The 24,539-nt window shown below is 46.0% G+C and overlaps 1 protein-coding gene across 5 annotated transcripts in view; it reads right to left on the bottom strand.

Moving 5' to 3' along the window:
* The window catches only part of GCDH (glutaryl-CoA dehydrogenase), a 220,253-nt gene that overhangs the window by 152,398 nt on the left and 43,316 nt on the right, over positions 1 to 24,539 (bottom strand). For 4 of the 5 annotated variants that reach the window (XM_085600632.1, XM_085600630.1, XM_085600633.1 and 1 more), the window contains exon 2: positions 13,926 to 14,041. In XM_085600632.1, the coding sequence (XP_085456758.1) occupies positions 13,926 to 14,028 (103 nt within the window). In that variant the 5' untranslated portion in view covers positions 14,029 to 14,041. Of the gene's footprint in view, positions 1 to 9,970; positions 10,116 to 13,925; positions 14,042 to 24,539 lie in introns of those variants that run through there. The other variant, XM_085600634.1, reaches the window with a different exon arrangement.

A 24,539-nucleotide genomic window follows, 5' to 3' on the forward strand; every position in this document is an offset into this window, starting at 1 on the left:
AGGTCTCTCAGGAGGGGTGTGATGTGGCTGCGGCGAGGGATGTCGAGGATCAGGCGTGCAGATGCGTTCTGGATGAGTTGAAGCCGTTTCAGGAGTTTGGCCGAGGCTCCTGCGTAGAGGGCGTTTCCATAGTCCAACCTCCTGCTGACGAGGGCCTGGGTGACCGTTCTTCTCGTTTCGGTGGGGATCCACTTGTACATCTTGCGGAGCATGCGGAGGGTGTTGAAGCAGGAGGAAGAGACGGCGTTGACCTGCTTAGTCATGGAGAGGGTGGAGTCGAGGATGACCCCTAGGTTGCGTGCGTGGTCGGTGGGTGTTGGAGCTGTTCTCAGTGCGGTCGGCCACCAGGAGTCGTTCCTGGCCCAAGGGGTGGATCCGAGGATGAGGACCTCCGTCTTGTCCGAGTTAAGCTTCAGTCGGCTGTTCCTCATCCATTCGGCGACGGCCTTCATTCCTTCGTGGAGGTTGGTTTTGGTGGTGTGAGGGATCTTAGTGAGGGAGAGGATCAGCTGGGTGTCATCGGCGTAGGAGATGATGTTGAGGTCGTGCAGTCAGGCGACGTGGGCGAGCGGTGCCAAGTAGATGTTGAACAGCGTTGGGCTGAGGGACGAGCCCTGGGGGATGCCGCAGATGATCTCGGTGGCTTTGGAGCGGAAGGGGGGGAGGCGGACGCTCTGTGTTCTGCCGGAGAGGAAGGAGGTGGTCCAGTCCAGGGCCTTCTCTTTGATCTTGGCGTCGTGGAGGCGTGTGCATAGTGTGCGGTAGCAGACCGTGTCGAAGGCGGCTGACAGGTCCAGGAGGATGAGGGCCGCGGTTTCTCCGTTGTCTAGCAGGGTCCCGATGTCATCGGTGGCGGCGATGAAGGCAGTTTCGGTGCTGTGGTTGCAGCGGAACCCGGACTGGGACGGGTCCAGGATGCTGTTCTCCTCGAGGTAGTAGGTTGTTTGTTGACGGTCTTCTCGATGACCTTTGCCGGGAATGGGAGCAGGGAGATGGGCCGGAAGTTCTTGAGGTCCTTGGGGTCTGCCTTGGGTTTCTTGAGTAAGGTGTTAATCTCGGCGTTTCCAGCTCTCCGGGAAGGTTGTTGTCTCGAAGGAGATGTTGATGGCTTTCCGGACATGGGGTGCGATGGCAGTGCTGGCTTTGTTGAAGATGTGGTGTGGGCAAGGGTCTGATGGAGATCCGGAGTGGATGGTGTTCATGATCTTGATGGTGTCGTCGTCGTTGATGTTGGTCCAGGAGAGCAGGCGGTTGGTGCGGATGGTGGTCGTGGGGGCGGAGGTCTCAATGGTTGTCGGGGCAGTCGTGACGTTGAAGCTGTCGTGGATGTCTGCGATCTTGAGATGGAAGAAGGTGGCCAGTGAGTCGTACAGGTCTTGCGAAGGTGGGATGTCATTGGTGTTGGAGCTGGGGTTGGTGAGTTCCTTCACGATGTTGAAGAGCTCTTTGCTGTTGTGTGCATTGTTGTCTAGGTGGTCTTTGAAGGAGGCTCTTTTGGCTGATCTGATGAGGTGATGGTGTCTCCGGGTGGCGTTCTTGTGGGCTGCGTAGCTGTCGGGTGTTCGTTCACGGAGCCAGTTCTTCTCCAGCTTTCGGCAGGTTTGCTTGGAGGCCTGGAGGTCGTCAGTGAATCAGCTGGCTCTCTTGCTGGTGTGACTGTTGGAGGGAGTCTTGAGCGGGGCGAGGGTGTTGGCGCAGTCGTCGATCCACTGTCTGAGGTTGCGGGCGTCGGGGTCGGCGGGTGGGCTCTGGGCGAGGGTGGTGGTTAGCTGGTCTTCGGTGACTTTGCTCTAGCAGCGGTGAGGCATCTGTTGAGTGCGGTGGTGCGTGTTGGGTTTCCGGAAGGTGAAGTGGATGCAGCGATGGTCGGTCCAGTGGAGTTCGGTGGTGTGGTTGAAGGGGACATGGGGGCTTGCGGAGAACATGGGGTCGAGCGTGTGGCCGGCGGAGTGGGTGGGTGTTGTGATGAGTTGTTCGAGTCCGAGGTTGGCTAGGTTGTCGATCAGGGTGGTGGAGTTGGTGTCGTTGTTGTTCTCGAGGTGGAAGTTCAGGTCCCTGAACTGTGCTCGGGGTCCTGGGGGTCTGTAGACGAGGGTTCCTCTGAGGGTGGTGTTGAGGTCGGTGTGGATCTGGAAGTGCAGGTGTTCGGCGGTGCTGAGTGTGTCGTCAGAATTGGTGGAAACCTTGAGGGTGGACTTGTGGACAATAGCGATTCCTCCTCCAACTTCATTGATGCGGTCTCTGCAGGTGATCTTGTTGCCGTCCGGGATGGCTATGGCGATGTCGGGTGCCGAGGAGTCGTTCAGCCAGTCTCTGTCAGGAAGGCGACGTCCGGGGAGGACGTGTCGAGCAGGTCCCAGAGTTCGACGGCGTGTTTGCGTACGGAGCAGGTGTTCAGGAGTATGCAGCGGAGGTGGTTGAGTCCAGTCCTGGTTGGCGTATTGGCGGCTCTGGTGCTGGTGAAGCTGCAGTTCCGGCAGGAGAAGGGTCCTTTGGTGCACTTTGGGGCAGCCTGGAAGCAGGCGTGTTCTCGTCCGGTGTTGAGTGCGTGGAGGGTGCTGGCGTCGTAGCAGAGTCGGGTGTCGTGGCGTTCGCGGGGGCCAGGGTTTCTGGCGCTGGGCGCGGTCCAGGCGCGGACGGGCGCAGACGGGCTTGCCTTAGGCGCGCCTTTGGCGCGCCTTTGGCGCGTCGGCCGCACAGCAGCCGCCATAAGAAGGGGAGGTGGGAGGAGCAGCTGGGAGTGGGGAGCTGAGGAATGGGCGAGCCTCAGGGGACACAGCGACGGGAAAACGTGAGGGGGGAACGGCTAAGGGAAACAGAAGGCAAAAAAGGCAGAGGAGAAGGGGAAAGAATAAACGATCACAAGAGCAAATTACCAAATACAGTGCAAGTAAACAGAACAAGCAGAAAACAATAAAAACAAAACACAGTGCAGATACAAGTAAAAAACCTACGGCCTACCACTGGCCACCAGGGATGAGATGCAGGTGGTAGCCTTCGGGTGGTGGAGGGCCTCGAACTCGTGGTCAGAGCAGCGGCAGCGAGCTGCAGCTGGGGCACAACAGGTAGTGCTGTTTCGGCGTGGGGAGCGACCTGCCTAAGCAGGGTCAAGGGTCACACAAATTCTATGTCTGAAGAAGCCAGTCAGTTAAGTGGATGGAGGTGGGTTGTGATGTAACAACTGGCAAGGTCTTTCGTAAGGAGATAGGAATCTACCTTGAAATGGGTAGGTTTGTCCACCAATAGGTCCCACAGATTTGTTTACCAGAACTGTCTAGCTCACAGCAGAGCCACTACAATGAGGTAGCAGCATTCCCATTTGACCTTGCACAGGATCCTAGTGATCACTGGGATTGGCAGAAGAGTGTAGGCAAATATCCCAAACCATGCAATGGAAACAGCTTTCCCTGGATTTGCGCTCACCATCATTTGCTTGCGAAGAGTGGGCATTTTGTATTCAATTATTTTAGATCTGACAAAAGCAGGGGCAGTACCAGTAAGGGACATGAAAGTCAAGCAGCCTATTTTGAAGAGTGAGCGTTCCCTGATGGGAAGCCAGTGCAGAGTCCGTAATACAGGAGTAATGTGACTAGATTTAGGAAGCCTGTAGATAAGGCGGGCCGCTTGGTTCTGGATGAGCTGCAGACGACGACATTCATAAGTGGGAATGCCGACGTAAAGGGCATTGCCGTAATCCAGGCGGGACGAGATGAGTGCTAAAATGAGGAGTTTAAGAGCTTCAACGGAGAAGTAACGTGAGATTTTGCGAATGGTTCTAAGGGCCAAGAAACACGAGGAGACTACAGAGCTAATCTGAGGGCGCATGGAGAGGTCTTGACTAACTTTAATGCCCAGGGTTTTCACAGAGGCTGAGGGTAATGGAGGGGAACCAAGGATAGGGGGCCAGAAAGCAGAAGACCAGGGGTTGGAAGGACCGAGGAAGAGGACCAACTCGGTCTTATCGGGGTTCAATTTCAATTGGTTGAAATTCATCCAGTTGAATATGAACGTAAGAGTAGAGTGCACCTTAAAGATGGAATCAGGGGAGGGAGAAAGATTGAAAATGAGCTGGAGGTCATCCGCGTAATTAAACGCCGTGACCTCCATATCCTGTAAAGCAACAATGAGGAGGTGAATGTAGAGATTAAACAAAAGGGGAGATAGTGAAGAGCCCTGGGGTACTCCGCAGATGACGGAGTTGATGGGAGCAAGAAAACCCTCCAGGCGAACAGCCTGAGTGCGGCCGGTTAAGAAGGAGGCGAGCCAGGCCAGAGCCGAACCCCGCAGGCCGGCGCCCCCGACACGGTCGAGAAGGATGGTATGATCGACCGTGTCAAAGGCGGCACAGAGATCGAGGAGGACTAGGGCCTGGGGGGAGTTGGTATCGGCGCTGCGCCTGAGCTCATCTACTACAGAGAGAACAACAGATTCCGTAGAATGAGCCAGCCGAAAGCCAGCCTGATTAGTTGCTAGGAGGTGATGAACTTCAATGTGGTTGGAGAGTGAAGTGGTGATATGACTCTCCAAAATTTTGCTTAAGAGTGGCAACAATGAGATGGGTCTGAAGTTTGAAGGAACAGCAGAATCAGCACCGGGCTTTTTGAGGATGGGAATAACAGTGGCAAATTTGAACGAATCAGGTACAATACCGAGAGTGATGGAGGTATTAAGAAGGGTAATAGGAGGGGCCGGACAACGGGAGAAAATATCTCTTAAGATGTATGCCGGGCAAAGATCGGCGGGGGAGCCCGAAGTGACTTTACCCAGGAGAGTGCGGAAGGTCTCTTCAGAGATCAAGGGAAATTGGTCAATGAAGGAGGATGGCGGGGGTCGAGGGGGACAGGTAAAGAAGGTGGGTGCCAAGGGGATGTTCTGTTTTATGATGGCAATCTTCTCAATGAAGAAATCATTGAGAGCATTGCACAGGGTTTGGGAGAGAATGGGCCTAGAAGCAGCTCTATCAGAGGCAGAAAGTTCGTGCACAATTGTAAAAATCTCCTTAGGTTTATTAACTGCCAGATGAATTTTCTGAGAGAAATATTCCTGCTTGGCAAAGAGAATGGACTTTTTGTACGCCTGCAGAAGGATCAGATAATGAAGCTTGGAATCGGGACAATATTTGCGGCGCCAATGGCACTCCGCCTGACGGAGTGCAAGTTTCTGAGATTTAAGGGTATTAGAAAACCATCTATTGGCATCGTGAGGGCGGCGAATTCCGACACGTCTGAGTGGAGCGATCTGATTGCAGGCTTCAGAGAGCCAAAGATTAATAAGGGCTACCTGCTTATTTAGGGGAAGATCAGTCAGGGTAGGAGCCGAAGAGGCTAAAGAAAGACCTAGGGTGACCATATCTACTCTATTCCAGTTACCAGCATAGGTGTTTTTTGGGCAGGAGGGAAGGTTGACCTCTGCCAAAGAAGCGGAGAAAGTGATCAAAAAATGATCAGACCAGACACAAGGGGATATGTTAGGTGTGGAGATGGGTAGATTAACAGTCCAGACTTGGTCGAGAGTGTGACCGTGGATGTGAGTGGGAACAAAAATACGAGGGATGAAATTAATGCTATGGAGGGTGTCGGAAAAATCTTTAGACATAAAGTCTTCATACGGGTCCCCTGGCCAAAAATTAAAATCACCTAATAACAGAAGAGAGGAGTTATTAACGACCAGGGTGGCTAGAAGGTCCTGTATGGCTGAGATAAAGTGAGACATAGATTGAGGGGGACGATAGAGCAATACAACAGTAAGAGGGATCGTGAGATTGGTAGAACGTACCACCAAAAGGTCGACAGATGGAACAGGGAGGTGAGGAAGAGGTTGAAATAGAAGGTTAGAACGCACAATCATAGCCACTCCACCGCCCATCTTATCCTCAGGGCGATCAGCACGGAGGATATAATAGGAGTCTGGGAGAGAGGTGAGAACATCAGGTAGGGAGTCGGCAGTATACCAGGTTTCAGTTAGACACAGAATCTCAGGGCTGAAAGTATTAAGAAAGTCGAAAAGCTCCAATTGGTGCTTGACGGCAGAACGGGTATTAAGGAGGGAAATCGAGACCAAATGAGGGGGGCAAACCGATGATTTAGAAGAGAGAGAGAGAGAGGTAGGGCATGAAAGCATGGCGTGGGGCGTAAGTATGGGGTTAGAAGGATCAATATGGACAGGTCGTGCAATATCTAGAGAGTTGATCTTGGCATGGGTAAGAGGGCTGATGGGCCAGGCGTCGTGGCAGGCCAGCAGTTGAGTAGGTGAATATATAAAGGAGCAGGCAGGGTGCAGGCCCCCAGGGCCCGGCCAGGCGCGGACGGGCGCAGACGGGCTTGCCTTTAGCGTGCCTTTGGCGCGCTGGCGGCGCGCCCGCTGCGTGGCCGGGACAGGCACATCGTTGAAATAGAGCCTGAGGGGGCGTGGCCTAGCGGTAGTGGGCATGTCCTCAGCCCAGGGATTCCCCAACAATGGCGGCAAACCAATCTCTGGCCCCGCGACAGCGCCTTAATCGGCTGCGCGGTCCGAGAGACAGGGAGTAGGTGAGTACAGAGCAAGATATGGAGAACACAGAACTGGTATATCAAGATACCAAAATACAAATTTAAAACAATGACAAGCGCTCCCGGCTTCCGCCTCAGGAGTAGGTTCCAGACTAGCATTACCCAACAGGTGTTGTGCTTCTTATTACATGATTTGAGATCCTATAATGTACAGCTGTCATTCTCTCTGTTCTTATAAATACTTCTTGATTCTGAACATGTGGCAGGAAGGCTCTCAAAATCAATCTTCCTGCTCCTAATGTTAATACATTCATGTGGAGAGACTCCTCTTGTTGGTTTCAAATTGCACTTGTTGCCAGCTCCTGAAGATGAGTGTTCCACCTTTTTAGGAAGGCATCCGTTGTCAAATGAAGCTGTGGGTTCTGAACGTACAGATCTTGTTCTTCAAAGACCGTCTTGCAGCATCCATTACAACAGGTCTTTCTTTATGAGTGAAGTTATCAGTGCAGGCTTGTCTCAAAGATTGCTGACTTGCTGCCACTGAAGATCTAATTGCACCTGTAAACTGTGCATTCACAAGTGATACAAACGCACCAGGGGATACATGCAGACATCATGCCTAGCAGGAATAATTCACGCATGTGACTATTAAAAATACCAGTGCTGGAGAGCTGTAGTTACAAGTAAATAACTTTTTCTTATTTGTTATTATTTTTTTTAATGGCCTTAGGAATCCTGCTTGTGGGCAGAACTATTTAGTGTTTACGACTTAAGTGAAGATAACCCCGGAAGAGAACTAGGATCTCAATTAAGTAATCGCATCTCACCCATAATAAAGTCAAAACACGTTCAAAATGTAAAATATAAATAAACACAATAGGGCCTTTCATGTCAAACTAAATTTGTTTTAAGTTTGAACATGACCGGGGGTACTTTCAAGTCCAATGTGAAATTTCAGCCAGGCTCCCGGTAATGTGCTAGACATCCTCTCTCCTACTACCAAGAGCTCAAACCCTCCAAAAATTGATTTGTATTTTGCATCGATGTATGCTCCCAAGATAAATATCGGTTGATAGAAAAATCAGGATGGTAGAACTTCTTGAAGATGTTGGTCTTCAGCTTAAAGGTGTCTCCATTTTTTAGTCTACGAGGCAGTGATGGAAAGGTAACATATGTGGTGATTTTTTGTTTTTGTTTTTTGAGGGCGCCATACACTGCCACCAGAATATGGAAAAATGTACATAGGGCGATTGTAAAGATGTGTCTTGTTTATCAGTCCTTACATTTCACCTACCTTCTACTGAAATATACACTATTTATCCAACTGCAACTGTCTACATATCATTGGTTTGAATTTGGGTGAAATAAATTTCAATCACACACTCAAATCACTCGTAGAAGGAATTCTAAACTGAAATGTTCTAAAGTAGTCAAAGGTTGCGTTAAACCATATATAATACTTCATAAAAGGAAATATAAATGGCCTGATATAATTTTCAATCAATGACAATTCCAACTTACATTCCAACTTATTTATGTACAAATACAGGGGAAAAGTCAGTGCACCCAAGCCCAAAAGAAACACAACATTTTCTCCCCATTAACCCGACGAGCAAAATAATAATTCAAACATATGTTATGCTATGACACAAATGGGGGATAATAACGTACTTTCGAACAATTAGAGAAGATTCAAAGGCCAGTGACAACATTTTATTTTTTACCTTTTTTTCAAACAACTCATTATGGGAACAGTTAATTTCTGAACTTCTTTAAGGGTTGGGGGTATTATTGGAAGAAATGGGTGGGTGTACAGTATTATAACGCATTTATGTTTAGGCATAAAAGCTTTTAGTTAGTGTACGTGTTATTCTTCTTGCATGGTTCATGGGCAGAGAGATGCTGGTTTTGTGGATTGCAGATTCATGAGGTTTTACCCTCTCTGAGTACGAAAAGAAGTCTTAACACAAAAAAACAGACCTAAAAATATTGACACACAACAAGATAAAGAAGGTCTTGCGGAGAACATTTCCTACAGAGCATAAAAAAGCAAAATGAATTACCTTTCACAACATGTATGTGCAGTGCTCCCTCACTAATACTGTGACTTAATAAAAGGACACAGGTCTACAGTTCTTAAACATAGGAAACGTGTCTGCCCATATGAGATACAAAGCAATTCTGGTGCACAACTTGCTACCTCCCCAAGTTACTAAAGGAGGCGTCGTTCAAAACTTTAAAATAATAGACTGTATTTTAAATATTGTAACGTCCCATCTTTCGTATAATGTACCTCTCTTTGACAAAAAAAGTATGTTATAACTAAAGTGAACCGTGCATGAGATTCAGCATTAAACCTCGACAAAATAAGTATATTTCCAAATGCTTAATACTGCATGTTTTTAACTGAGTTGCTCTTCATTCCTAGTACGTCCAGGGCACAGTAATCAGGGGAAACCATGTAACCAAAAAACAAACAAACAAAAAAGCATTGGCAAAGCCAATAAGTCGGGCCTTGGCAACAGTGCAATGTTTTTTTCCACCAACAAACATATGCTATAGCAATTTAAAAAAGAAAAGTTAAAAAAGTAAACATGGCGGCATCCAAAGTTGATGGGAATATGTAGTCCAGGAATAGAAGTATATAAGCATTGGCAAAGCCTTTGAGACTTATTGGCTTTGTCAATATTTTTTAACTATGCTGTACAGCTTCCCCAATGATGTGCGTGCATGGCAAAATAAATGTAAAAAAATATGAAGGTTTGCTTCCAATCCGAGTTGGATCAGCATATAAATGGGAAAAAATGTGTTAAAGTGTTTTTAGGTCTCGCCTGACCCAGCGCTTGCGCTGGTCTGGCGAGACTTTAAGTAAGGGCTTCAAAAAATGCTACCGCCGGCCACAGCTTGCAGTGCATGTGCGTGGGTGCGTGCTTGAGCAGAGGCGCCATATGGCGTGATTACTGCTGCGCGCGCACCATGCGCTGTGGCCGGCGGTAGCATTTTTCCCCCACGATCACTTTCACTTTGTGTACGCGCGCGCACACAACTCCCGTTCATCACGGCGCTCGCTTCACAGATGCTGCCCTTGCATTTTCCAAGGAGTATATTCATATTATAATCAGCATGACTGCCACCGCACAGTCGTGTTTGTGCTTTGTTAGACATCCTCTTCCTGATCGCTGCATTCCCATTTATGTTGAAGTCCCCCGTTGTCTATGTTGACTTTATTCCCACCCCCCTCCTCATGCAGTCCAACAGTCCAAATTGTAAATTCCCTGATCTCCCCCATGCCACAGGCAAGCGGAACAACATAGGTGACTTTGCAGCATGCACTCCCTGCCGCTCCCACTTGTCCATGTCGAATGATTAATTGAATGTGAAGTGCTGAATAATACTGTCAATGGGGTAGACATCTGCACTGTTTTCAAATTATTTTGCTTAAAATGGGTTAATTTAAAATGAAACACCTGTCCGCTACTTACAAGGACCATCCGTGATTTCAGTCAAATGCCTGTCTCCCGTTTAACCTTTCCACGGACGTCATTTGTTCTCAATGTTAGTGGGTACGGCTCGCATAACAACCAATCCCAGGACACAAAACATGGACGGGTCGTCTTGGACTCAGAGGTGCAGCATATGTGTAAGTTGGCCTAGGGTTGGATCATTGGGGACAGCTTAACCAATCCAAATATGCCGCAGAGAAATTCAAACCGCTGATTGGCTGCGGATTCCGCACATCTCTTTGTCCGAGCCATCCTACTTCAAACAGTCGATGGGTGCAGTCTAGACAGTTAGTATCAGGCTGTGATAGCCTGTTTCGGGCTTGGTAGTGTATTGTGATTTGTGGGCTGTTGCCACCTGACATTCTGCATCGGAGAGGAGGCAGAGCGAGCCTTTAGCTCAAGGGGCAAGGGACTCCGATATTCTAAGGGGTGCACGGAGCTGTGTGCATTAAGGTAGTGCCAACAGCAGCACCCCTGTCATCTTGCTCGTGTCCCTGTGTTCTCGTTTCTGTCTACTAGTAAGACTGAAGCTCGCTTGCTCGCCAGTTGACTCATTCGGAACACACGCTGTGCATGTTGCCTTTCTTACTTCACGGATGCTGCGCTTCATGTTTCAGCATGGCTGCCGCTTCAGGAGGCAGAGTGCCTAACTTTTAACTGCCCGCTTTTATGTGTCACAATTGCGGCCACATCAGGAGGCCACGCGCCATTTATTTGATCAGCACGGTTCCTATTTCATGGCCGTCGCGCTTTCAACATGGCGGCCGCATGCTTAACGTTTATCTACATGGCGCATGCGTGTGCCCGATTCAAGGCTACTGCGCTTTGTATAACTTTTTTTTTGGTGTGCTGTCAGTGGATAACACAGGAGTACTTCAGAAACCGTCCATGTATGTGCTTGTAATTTATGCAAAACCTGCTGTACGCCGGCTTTTCTAACTTTGCACACTCACCCCTGTGTGACATCTGCTTACCTAGATATTTTAGATTTGAACATCTTACTGTCGTTGGTTTGCCTTTTTTGAAAAAAAAAATTCTCTTTGAATATGGACTTCCTTAGTTCATCCTGTGTTTTTGCAGGAACACTTTAGTGCATTTTCATGGGTGCTCTGCACCACTGCCATCGTTTCGATCACATAAAACATAATTACCAATATTTCTTAATCACTAGTAAGTTCAGCCTGACTTAATGTGGCCCACCAAATTTACAATTAAAATACATCCTACTTGCTCGTCAGATACGCCTTTCAGTCCTTTGTTGACAAGTGACTGTTTAATGTGCGCGTACGCTTTGGACTCACTCCCGTATTTGATGCTTTTAAGCATCTACGTTTTGTTATTTTACCTAGGTTTGACATACACTTTGTAAAAACTCTGTAAACGTTGTACACATGCATTCTTATCAATTTCTTGTACATATCGCATACAGCCTGTTCATTTCCTGTGTATGGTCTAGTTATGTTAGTGGTTATTTCCTAAGAGAGCAGCGTATAGCATCAGCCTCTAGGCAGTTGTGTAAAACGAGCGGCATTTGTTGAAGACGAGTGACTTTTCTTTAATACCATAAATTGTATATCAAAACGCTTTCACCTGACTTACTCCGAGCGGCGTTGTAAAAGGCTGTAAATCATGTTCTTATCTCGTCACATTCCTTTAGACGCAGTGACATCGGGGGGAGGGGGATACATTGAATTTTAAGTCCCATTGAGAGATTCCAGTTCATGGATAACAGCAAAGCTGCAAACCGATGAAATACAGAAAGAACCCTATCATGAGACCTTCAAAGGCCGTCTACTCCATGGTGGGCCCCGTACAAGGCATCTTGACAAGAACAATATAGCGGTAACTAGAGGTCCGAGCCCAACAAACTACAATGATGCACTGAAGCATGCGCAAATGTGAGGAAATCAAAGGTTTGTGCCTGGACAGAGCAGGTGGCCCCCAGCCGTTCAGGTTCCTGCAATCAGGCAAAGATCAATAAATATTTGTGCGTTATCGTAGACTCAGGGGACCCTCCTCACAATCTGAAGGGGGAGCCCCGTCACTTTGTGTTACGCAACTGGTTTGCGCGAACAGTATTCATGCTCCTCAAGTAATTCCGCAGCCCACACTAGGTGCACTCTGAGGCCCAAATTCCCTGGACCCTGAGTCTTGCTCGAATTCTGGGATTGAGTATGAACGTTGTGGTGTTGCTGCTTGCATGCAGTGGAATGTAGGAGACAGAGCTGAGAATAAAGGAACTTTATATACTCGTCTGAGTGTGTATCATTCCTACAAACCCTTGTGTGCTTGCGTTGGAGCTGTATTCTCTGATATGACACAAGGGCATGTACTTAAATCAGCGTAGAACCCTTCAAGGGAGTCTTGCGTACTAGTTCTTCCTGCTATTTACCAAGTACCCTAAAGGTCTGCACTACCCAGTGACACCACTCACCTGTGTGTGTTTATATAAACACTGCAACACATGCACCCTTTTATGTTAGGGGGACATTAATATACAGTGTCGTTAGTTAGAATAAAGCTGTCACGATGTTGAAGAACTATGATAGTACTCAACTTTTTGTTATCCTTTTTATACATGCATTCTGTTCAGTGCAGCCAGACAGACTGTAAACAGTGCATTATTCATAGGGTGCTCCTAGTGTGGTCCGGCATAAACCACACACACTGGATTAGCTCACCCGGAGACACACACTGATAAAAATAAGCATTGGCATAGCCAATAGGTCTCGCCTTTGGGACCTTATAAGTGTTTAGCCATGCAACAGTTGATGTTGTTGCACCAAGGATATTTTGCTGCATAACTAAATACTTATAAGGTCCGAAAAGCGAGACCTATTGGCTATGCCAATGCTTGTTTGTATTGTGATTAGGAGGGCAACAAAGAGGGCATAGGTGTGGGAACCTTTACGGGGGTGGAGGGGAGAAGCAGTAGGAGACAGAGAAGGAGGATGTGTCTAGGAAGCAACACAGTGGGCGGGGTGTGGAGGAGCAGCAACAGGTGAGAGCAGTATGGAGCAGGGGGTCAGAAGTACACAGGTGAGAAAATAACGGGGAGAGGACACAAGAGCAAGCACAATACGAGGGGACAGAGAGAAGCACATGGGCAGAGTGCAACATGGATTGCAGAGGGGAGAAGTACGCAGGGGAGAGAAGTACACAAGGGAGAATGCTGGAAAACACATGCACTCTCATGGAATGCTTAACCAAAAGAAAAATGTAATTCATGAAAATCAAAAAGTGAAAAAATAGAAGCCAGCCAATGAAAAGAGATGGTAAAGAGGCTATGCTCCAAGGGAGGGACAAATACAAGATTGACAAGCTGGGATACAAATGCGAATGAGGCAAATGAGAATGACAGGAAAGCTAACCAATGGTAAGCAAAGGGCGGGCTCCAATCCCCTGATGTTCCTTCTAAGCCCATAATCTGTCTTTCGCAACTAAACAACTGCTATGTCTGGGAGGCTAGACCTTAAAAAGGAGTCAGCAGCAGTCCACCAAGTTGGCAAACCGACAGTGACATTGAAGCACACCATTTTCTAGATGGATGTGCACTTGTGATCAAGCTAAATGCAGTGACTCAAAAATGCAGACAATAGCTGAAGTGGACTGACCTACTGGACAACGCTGAATACTGCTATGGGAGGAAGGAAAACATGAATGTCATTAGAACAGATCAATAGATGAAGAGGGCTGACCCAAAGCCACACTATGTGTGTAATTTCTATTGATTTATTTTTATTACATCAGGTTTGCGTGACAAATTTCTTTGTACATCACACATAAAAACAGGAGATGGGCCATATTCCTATTCCTCCCTCAGCTTCCAGAAGAACACTGGTTCTCCCATAGAAGATGAGACTAATGTACTAAAAGAGAGGCTGACAGGCAACATGAAAACACAATCGCTAACTGCTGGCACACTGCTCCTTACCTTTCTGACTGGCAGCAGTACTCTGAGTCCGAGTGTAACCCATCATTACCCCACTGCAGCGGGCTCTGTTCAGGAACCTCCATGTCGCCACTGGCAGTGCCATGTTTTTTACGTTCCTGCAAGAGGTAAAGACGTTTTGTAAGATGGATTTGTCACATAATGTATCAACAATTCTGACATTTGTTTGTATTATGCCCATCTTTGTAGTGGCAAATATAGCATACCATTTTTTTCTTGTTGAAGAGTATCTGTTCTTGACCTACCATAACAATATGCTGCCCCCAGGGGCATACATTTCTGGGAAAACTATGCTGCAGGCTGCAGACCAGTTTCAGACCTCACATAAACTAGACCCCTGTTTATTCACTAACTCAATTCAATTAATACTTTATTTCGCATGTAAAGCCAAATGCATAAAATGTTCCGATAAAAATATACAGACATGTCAATAAGTTATCATAAAATTGTCTTAAAAGAGAAATGTTAATCACAATGTAGATAAAAACACATATGTATATCATATTACTTATTCATCTGTATCTTAATATATTTTTAGAATTATTCATATTGTGCATATTATAAGTGATTAAACATTTAATCAGATGTTTGCTAGTCTGTGGGTTTTGAAAGCTGCACAGAGGAAGGAGGCCACCGCCAGGCTAACATACGGGGTCTCTAGTTGTAATATGGCACACAGTGCAGAGGTATAATTATACAGGCAAACACATTCGCTGGATATCCCAGCATTATCATTACATATCCCAACCTAAACCTTATTAAAAGGAAATTATGACGATTATTAGTCACACAGCCAAGAAATGAAGGAAGCCCATGCGCTAAAGAGGGTCTCTTGTTATATGCAGATACTGTGGTTTTGACTTTAATCTTGTGCTCTCTTTCTTGTGTGCATTTCTCTGAGAAAGTTTCACATTGCATTGGGTGGTCATACAAGGCCCCCAACCCCAGAGAGACCAGAGTACACCTTATATACTTTAATCACGTTATTTTATGCTCATAAGCCAATTTCATCACATCATTTAAAATGCATTGCTTTATCTGTACCGTCTCCAGATTGACAGCCTAAGTAACAGAGGGGCCAATATATTTGTATCAGAGATATAGGGTAAACCTAATTCTTTGTGTGTGATTGCATTATTGCATGCCTTGGGAACAGACAGTAGCCTTTTAGTAAGCCTATCCTCTATTTTTTTAAGGGAATCCATATTGGATATACCCTATACTGCTGCTCCATATGTAGCCACTGATACAATTTTTGCCAGATACATTTTGACCATCTCTGGTATTGGTTTATTACCCGGAGACGTTGCAAACTTAAAGATTGCAGCTTGCTTTTGTTAATCTGTGACGCCCTCGAGGACACCATCATTTTCCAATCTAAGTTATTATCAAAAATGATTCCTAAATATGAAAAATTAGCTACTATGTTGATTGCATAGTTTCCTTTCTTTTTACTTTTTCCCATACACATAATAAAAGACTTCGCTTTATTCACATGTATGTCGAGATTTTCCATAAAAATTACATAGTTAGAGATACACTTTTGAAAAGCTAAGGGGGTTCCTGCTAGGAGGACCGCAACATCTGCGTGCAGCAGAATGGGAAATTGTGTGTTACTTGTGCTCAGGGTATCTATTATTTTTCCTACAAAGAAGTCATTTAGCTTGTTGGTAAACAGTGAAAATAGGAAGGGCGCAAGTACACAGCTCTGCCTTACGCCGTTTGTGATGTTAAAAGATCTGGTGCATTCACCCAGCCTACCATGGCAAACCTTCGCTGAAGCGCCTGCATATAATTGTCTTATAAAACAAATTATTGCCACCTCCACCCCCATTTGCGCAATGACTTGCCACAATTTGTTTTGATTAACACAGTCAAATGCGGCAAAGAGATCCATTAATGCCATATAAAGATTTTCTGGCTTGGCCTGTGTGTACTTCCCTGCAAGAAGTGGCAAGTTTAGGCATTGATCCATGGTCCCTCTGCCTTTCCTGTAACCATATTGTACCTCCGCCAGGATCCATTTCTCCCAAGCCCAGTTTTCCAATCTGTTTAACAGTATTCGGCCCATTACCTTCACTAACTCCAATTTACAAACAGCCATCTGTGTCTGCAAGTGGGAGAGGAAATGCTTTTCTCTTGCCAGCTACAAGTGAGGTAATTTGGTGGAGCTGTGATTGCATATTAGAAGGTGCTGCAGGATAGGCTTGAGATACACTAACGGAACTCGAATTCAAAAAAGCATTTGTCATAAAGTTTCCTTCAATAACTACCCTTTCTCATCCAACCTCTGTTTGAAGAAAACAGAAGAGCTCAAACTGCAGGCAGACTTTGACTTTAAGTTTATTTTTAACCATGCACCTGACGTACATAGTGAATGATTAGAAGTGATCCATGAGGTGCGTGCATAAATTCAGATTATTACTGGTGTTACCGTTGGCCTGACAGTAGTAAAATCCACAACTGCACAACCCCACAGTAGACTGATAAGGTCCAGGGTTCACAAGCCGGAGTTTCTCCCATCAATTATCTTTTCTATGTAGACCTCAGGTGATCTGTCTCTTAACCCTTATTTCCAATAGCTGGCTCCGTTACATTGCATTGAATTAGCTTGCAGTTCTGCGTGACCTAAAAATCAACACTGGTGAGTAATTTTCCAGTTCCACAACTACACAACTAGATTCTCCATCACGGTCACGTTACTCAGGTATTCAGTCATCCTACAACCAGGATAAGGATAACTTAATTGCAAGGAAGTCTCTGGGAACCAGCTAAGTAATGACAGTGGATCAGAAAGACAAATCAAAGGTGGAAACAAATTACTAACACAGCATCACAATAGCTAAATAAATGTACTTTACAAATCAAAACTTACTAATCGATCACCCAGAGCACGTATTTTAAACTGTAATCAGGCTGTGCAGTAACATTGTTGCCCCTTGCTCAGTGAAAGAGGATAAAAGCTGACTTGGCCTCAAAATTAGGGCCTGATTATGAGTTTGGTGGTCCGATGGACCACCAAAGCCATGTTGGCGGTGCGGCAATCACCGGCCAACCGGCCGACTGCCGTATTATGACTTTGGCTGTTGAACCGCTATAGGACCGCTGCTACCGCCAGGGATTCGCAATCCCTGCCGGTCTTGCATTAGTCTGAGGCTACAATATGCTGGCGGTGCAGCTGCTGCACCTCCAAGCATATTATTAGTTTCCTCACTGCCCTCTTTTCATGACAGTAAGCCCCCTATGAAAAGGGTGGCACTGAGAAAACTGTATCGGGCCCCCTAGTGCCTCGGTGCACGGGGCACATGGTGTACCCTCCTGTCTTTCCCAGCCCCAGTTCCTGCATGGCATGGACTTTACAGTCCATGCTGTGCTGGAACATGCTGTGGCGGTCCACGGCACTGCCTTTCTAAGACTCTCCTATGAGCCTTTGAAAGGCAGCGCAGTGGGCAAGCTACCGCAGGACAGCCTGCCCGGACGTGGAATCCGGCGGGCGGCCAGCGGTGGAGTTTTGCGGTATGGGAGCTGGGCAGTGGAGTGGCACCCGCACTGACATCACCAAACTCATAATCAGGCCTTTAGTCTGAAGAATTGAACCCATTTCTTCTTACTGTTCCCTGCAAAATCAATTGTCTTCATATTTTTGCCCTTGAACAAAATGTATGCTTTAAAAAAATCCACTATGTTTGTTATAGTTTATTTTCCCCAAGCAGCAATGTTGGCAATTGTCTGTTCTACATTTTTTACACCAATACAGAGCTGTACGCAATATGTCACTGTATGTACATTATGGTTCGATATTTTAAGAGTCTTTCTTATGCGAGGCATCATCAATGAAACCCCCCAAAAATCTGCAACTACCCAACTCATTCTAATTCTATCACATCTCTCCGAGTATCTATGAGGTGTACAGTTCCGAAGACAAGAGGGTCCTGGTTGTCTCTTATGACTGACCTTTTTAGGGTCAGAAACAGGGCAGCTGTTTAGAAGCAAATGCCCTCATCCACCAATTTGGTGGTATGCTTCCTCATTTGGCGTATATTCCTTGTGGGGCTGGCGCTACGATGCCATATGGGTCCCTCGGGGGCGGGGGCGGGGGTGGTAGGCTTTTTTGCCAGAGATATTTTGTTGTCTGGCCAAGGGGTCTACCTATGTATAGAGTGTAGACCAGCTTTAAAGATGTATGAATGTGATTCAAATTAACTAAAAAAAACTTTCAAAATAATTTTTAATATGCAAGAGCCTTTGTTTATTAAAGAGAGATGATGTTCATATGGATAGGATTGATGTTAAAATGTTTCTTGCCCTTTCACAGTCCCAAATGGGATCTAATGTCTGAGAGAGAAAAGGATAAATATATATATATATATATATATATATATATATATATATATATATATTACCTACTGGCGGTCGCCAGTAGGTAGTTATAGTTAGGACCACGTTTTCATAGGAAATCCGCAACATTCTATTTTGAATAACTTTGGCGCCGGTCGACGAATCCTCGCAAATTTTTCAAAATAGGTGGGGCGCTACGCTCCGCTCCTACCCTGAAAGTCTCGGGGGGATTCGTCAAGCGGGGGCGGAGATAAAAGGGGGGTCCCAAAACGCGTTTTTCCCATGCATTTTTCCATAGGACCTTTAGACACAGCTACAGCCCGAACGGCTGAACAGAATTACTTGAAATTTGGCAGAGAGGTAGCCATAAGGTCAAGGAAGTGCCTTTTGCAGGTCTGGTGTAAAGCTGTTCAGTATTTCCGGAGAAAATAGCATTTAAAAGCATATATATATCTATATGCGCGCAGGGTGCGCGCACCGTGCGAGCACCGTGCGAGCACCCTAACGTGCGCGAGCGTAATTCTGATTGGTGGTTACATGTTAGTCAACGTTCGAATCGGTCGAAATCAGGAAGTGTCGGCCGCCATTTTGTTTGTTTTCAGTGCGAGAGTGAAAAAGGAAGGTGGCGAACGTGAAAAGGGGGCAGGGTAGAGAGTTCCTGACCCCCTAGACTTTGTCAGGGGGTCCCTGAAGGACCCCGAAGGCAAAAAAAATTTTTTTTTTTTTTTAAATCGCGGGGGTGCGCGCACAGTGCGCGCACCCTGAAAAACACAAAAAAAAATTTTTTTTTTACAAAAAAAATAAATAATTCGCAGGGTGAAAACCAAAAAAAAAAAAAAAAAGAATTTTTAATACGTAGTTTATTGTAAAATAAATATATAAAAAAAATACATAAATTAGCATTTAAAAAACCGTACAAATTCACTGAAAAAACCATAGGTTTCACACACGTTATAGTTAGGAATTAGCATTTAAAAAACCTTGCAAATTCACTTAAAAAACCATAGGTTTCACACATGTTATAGTTAGCTGGACATTTCACTCATAAAAAACCAATGAAATTCCCCCGTTATAGTTACTGCAGGCAACTATAACTCACGCGACCGCAATCCTCTGCTGATGACGTCAGATATTACATCACTGATGACATATGTGTCTTTCTGAAAAATAAATATTTGTAATATATGTATAGCTAAAGATTAATGGAAGAAGACATGGGTAAATAAGTGTCTAAATACAGTATTAGCATCAGCAGAGGATTACGGTCGCGTGAGTTATAGTTGCCTGCAGTAACTATAACGGGGGAATTTCATTGGTTTTTTATGAGTGAAATGTCCAGCTAACTATAACATGTGTGAAACCTATGGTTTTTTAAGTGAATTTGCAAGGTTTTTTAAATGCTAATTCCTAACTATAACGTGTGTGAAACCTATGGTTTTTTCAGTGATATATATATATATATATATATATATGTGTATATATATATATATATATATATATATATATATATAAGTAGAGAAATTGCCCAGCGCTAGTTCTCAGTTCCCTTTTTCCTTTCAGGGAATATTCCATACACTTGACCATGCACTGAGAAAAACACACTTTGCATCTTAAATGTTCATATAGATAATTTTTATTGCACGTCCTTCTTACGAACACTTGAAACAGTTCATCTTTCGTTTGTATGATATTCGTATCAAAAAAACATCAAATACTTAATTAAAAATCTTCATCAACATGCAGTGGTATAAACAGCCAAGCCAACACGTGTTTCGCGAAAGTTTCACTTCTTCAGTGCTTTATAGAATTTGTTCCAAAGAAATTTCTTTCCAATTTCCTGACAAGGGGTTCCCAAAAGTCCCCGTAATTCGGTTGTAGCCCCCTGTCAGTAAAAGTACCTGGGTAATTTTACTGACGGGCGGCTACAGCCGATTTATGCTATTAGAGGAAACTATTTGATGAAGCACTAGGTTACGAGGAATTTTGGGAACCCCTTATCAGTAAATTGGAAAGAAATTTCTACAGCACAGAGAAGGAAGCGGCACACAACAGAAGTAAAAATAACTTGTTTATTTCACCATATAAATCACCTTCCGTGTCTGCTCAAGGTAAGAAGGATGACGCGTTTCGGCGTTTATGCCTTCAGCTGGACCATAGAGTCCTAGCGTGTAAACACTCCATTTAAAGCCCCATGGGTATGTCCAACAACAGTGTTCATTAAAAGCATCTAGAGCGTTCATGCTCTCAAAGTTACATCTCTAAGCATGCCACCATTTTTACTCTTCATACCTTAATGAGTGTACCCAACATATATGTTTTCATCATTTTTTCTATGATTTCTTCCTCATTGGAAAGTACATAATAATTGTTAATTTATCCACTGTCATAGAGAATTTTTTTTATTAAGTATTGTCAGCACATCATATCATTCTTAACATACAGAGGAGACGTTCCAAACAATTAAGTTTCCGAATTACATAGATTCAATTCGCAGTGTACAGCATGGGACAGTTAGTGGGGTGTGAGGCTATCATCTACATTCATACGTATAGGCGGGGTACAAATTTCGCCACGGTAGGAGTTCCAAGGCCCCCAGACCCTGTTCCATTTCCTGGGACACCCCCTGGCTATATAGACTGACTTTTCTCTGAACATACACCAGTCTAGGTCTTCTTTCCAGTGTTCTACCCCAAGTGGTTGAAGGGCTCCCCAGTGTTGTACGATGTTTCTTTTAGCAATCATTACAGCTAGAGTGGCCCAGAGCTTTGAGTAGGAGGTAAGGTCTGTTGGTTCCCATATGTTCAGGATGCACTTACGTGCCTCCGGAAGCAACTCAACTTCGAGCACCTCACTGAGGACGCGGTGAATAGCACGCCAATAAGTTTGTATTTGGTCACATTCCCATATTATATTTATGAAGGTGCCTTCACACCCACATTTTCGCCTGCATTCCCCACTTTCTGCTCTACCCATACGCACCAGACACAGCCCCGTTATGTAGATTCTGTGGAGAATCATGAGTTGAACTAATCGCAGTCTAGCCTGAATTTCCACCTCCCTCGGGGAGGAAACTGCTTCCCTCCAATCCTCCTCGTCAAGCTGAAGTCCGTCTCTTATCCATTTCTCTTTAAGTGACTGAAGTGGGTCTTCCAGATTATTGATTCATTTTTTATAAATCAGGGATGGCCTTTTCGGGCAGGTGACCGTCCAATAACCTATCCTCCAAAGGGGAGGCATCCGGGAGGGAAGTTCCCCCAGTAAGATGGGTCCGGAGGGCATTACGGACCTGGAGATACCTAAAGCATTCAGTGTCTGCTAGACTATATTGCTGTTGGAGGAAGGCAAACAAAACTATCATATTTGACCCAAAGATCCTTGATCTGGGAGATTCCGATAAGGTCCCACTTGTCAAATCCCTGGCTACGCCACAAGTTTCCCAGTTTCTCGGAATCCCACAAGGGGGTTGCCAGCGTGAGCCTGCGGTCCCAGCCCAAATTCTTGTTTACAATATGCCAAACGTGAACCGAGTAAGAGGTTGGATTTGTTAAGGAATATTTACGGGGTCTAGAGTAGAGTGCTCTATTGTAGTTCCCTCCCGTAAGGATCCATCTATCCATAGCGTACCCCGGGTCGTCGAGACGGCCATAGGACCCCTGATTTATGGCTGCTAGATGGGACGCCCAGTAATATTTTTTGATATCTGGGAGGCCGATGCCACCATTGTACCAATTGAGGGTGAGTTTAGACAGGACAATTCTAGGTTTTCCTTCCCACAATAGGTCTCTCTGGAGTCTCTCAATTTCTTGAAAATGTGATTTGGGGACTGGGTCTAACGAGTTCTGGAGGGCATACAGGAAGCGTGGTAGCGCCATCATTTTAAAGAGGGTGGCTTTGCCCAGCAATGAGAGCGGCAAAGACTTCCAGTTCTCTATATCTTGTTTCAATCTTTGCATAGGGGGCTTGATGTTCCAGGTGAAGCGGAGTGCAGGATTCAGCGAGATGAATATGCCGAGATATCTAAAACCCTCTGTTGTTATCTGGATCGGGCAATTCCTTGGTAAGATAGGTATTTCCCCCCGAAGGACGTAAATGATGGACTTGGTCCAGTTTATTATGAATCCCGAGTACCTGCCAAACACTGCCAAAATATCCTGTGTGCACACCAAGGACGCTTTCGGGGAAGCCAGGTAGAGCAGAATATCGTCCGCATATAGAGAGATCCTATCTTCCCACCCCGGGGACCAGCGCAGACCGCGAATAACCAGAACCTTGCGAATCCACACGGCTAGGGGTTCCAGAGCCAGGGCAAACAGGAGCGGGGACAAGGGGCATCCCTGCCGTGTTCCACGGCTTAATTAAAATACTTCAGATTTTCTATTGTTCACTACTACTTGTGCCATGGGTTTCGAGTACAGTAGTCTAACCCAGCTAATAAAATTGGGCCCAAAACCCATCTTGTCAAGTACTTCAAAAAGGTACGGCCATTTCACCATGACGAAGGCCATGGTGGCATCCAGGGAAACCAGGATCGCGGGCTCCTGGATGGTGGCAACTCTTCCCAGCACCCCGTGCACTCTGCGCAGATTTAAGGCAGTGTTCCGATGTGGCATAAAGCCTGACTGATCGGGATGTACTAAGCTGTCTATCACTTTTACTAAACGAATTGCCAGTAGTTTTGCCAGGATCTTGGGTTCCGCGTTAAGAAGGGATATCGGCCTATACGAGGCACAATTCGTTTTGGGTTTGCCTTCTTTGTGAATGACCACTATGTTCGCTATCCTTTGATCAGCCGGGAGCATCCCCCTCTCTCTGCTATCCATAAACATTGAGCGAAGGTATGGGGCTATGTTGTCTGGTCGGAGCTTGTAGAGCACGATGGGTAAGCCATTGGGACCCGAGGCCTTCCCCGATTGCAGAGACGGTATAGCCTGGGCTGTTTCGTCGTCCGACAAGTCAGCCCCAAGATAATCACGGTTTCCATCCGTCAGGGTGGGAAGTGTGATGTCATGGATTAACGCGCGAGAGTCTTCTTCAGCGTACCGTCCGTTCGTGCGGGACACTGTCTGATAATAATCAGCAAATCGCTTAGCAATTTCCTGAGGATCAGTACCAGGGACAGTATCCCCTTCCCTCAGTTCAGGCACTAGACGACTGGCCCATTCCTTCTTGTTCAACCACGCTATCAACTTCCCCGCCTTGTCAGCATGCTTGTATACTCTACTTTGTGTTTCCGTACCCTGAACCCTAGCTCTATCTGTTGCCAAGGCCTTAAATTCATCTTGTTTTAGATGCAGTAAATGCAGTTTCTCAGGGGTTACTGCCCCGTGTAGTTCTTCTTCCAAGCGATGTACCGCGTCCTCTCCTTGCACCATATCTTTTTGCCTATCTTTCTTCTTGCCGGCTATCAAAGACAGGGCCTGCCCGCGGATTACTGATTTGTAAGCCTCCCACAACGTTTGTGCGGAGTCCACCGTTCTCTCATTCTCTTGAAAATAATGGTCAGTGACCTGGATTAGATCCTTTCTGGTTTCCGGGTCTCGGAGATACCACGGATTGATGGGAGCTACTTTCCCAATTCTCATTTGGCCCATGACTACATGTACCCAAATCGGTGAGTAATCTGATATACCCCTAGCTAGGTGTCGGATTTCACGGATATTAAGTGCCTGGGACGCCGGAACCAGTATATAGTCGATGCGGGAGAGAATACGATGGGCCCCCGAAAAAGAAATTCGGGCAGCCATCTATGTGCGGGTCTAATGTCTCGCGGTGGGTGCCGATCCATCTCTCCCGAGACCACTGCATTGAAGTCCCCCCCACACCATGAGTAGGCCTTCTGGGAGCGATAATAGGATCGCTCCCCATTCTTTGAATGTGTCTCCCTGGAAGCCCGGGGGTATGTAGACCGAAACTAATGTTGCAGCTCTACCCTCCCAGAGGCCTGAGATTCCTATATATCTACCTCGATCATCCGGCCATGTGGATTGCATAGTGAAGGGGAACGAGTTCCTGACCATAATGCCTACTCCTCTCGAGCCGGTCGTGAAGCCCGCGTGTGCCACCAGTTTGTACCCCCCCTGTTCATTGCCTTACAGGTGTTCCCCACTAGATGTGTTTCTTATAACAGGATAACATCCGGGGCTTGTCTCTTTACATACCGATGAACCACACTACGTTTTACTTTATCGCCAAGCCCGTTGACGTTCCAGCTGAGGATCTTAATCCCTGTGTCCCACTGCGTACCCATCTAGAACTATG

Source organism: Triturus cristatus, chromosome 4_2 (genome assembly GCF_964204655.1).
Source record: "Triturus cristatus chromosome 4_2, aTriCri1.1, whole genome shotgun sequence".
In the NCBI taxonomy this organism is placed as follows: domain Eukaryota; kingdom Metazoa; phylum Chordata; class Amphibia; order Caudata; family Salamandridae; genus Triturus; species Triturus cristatus.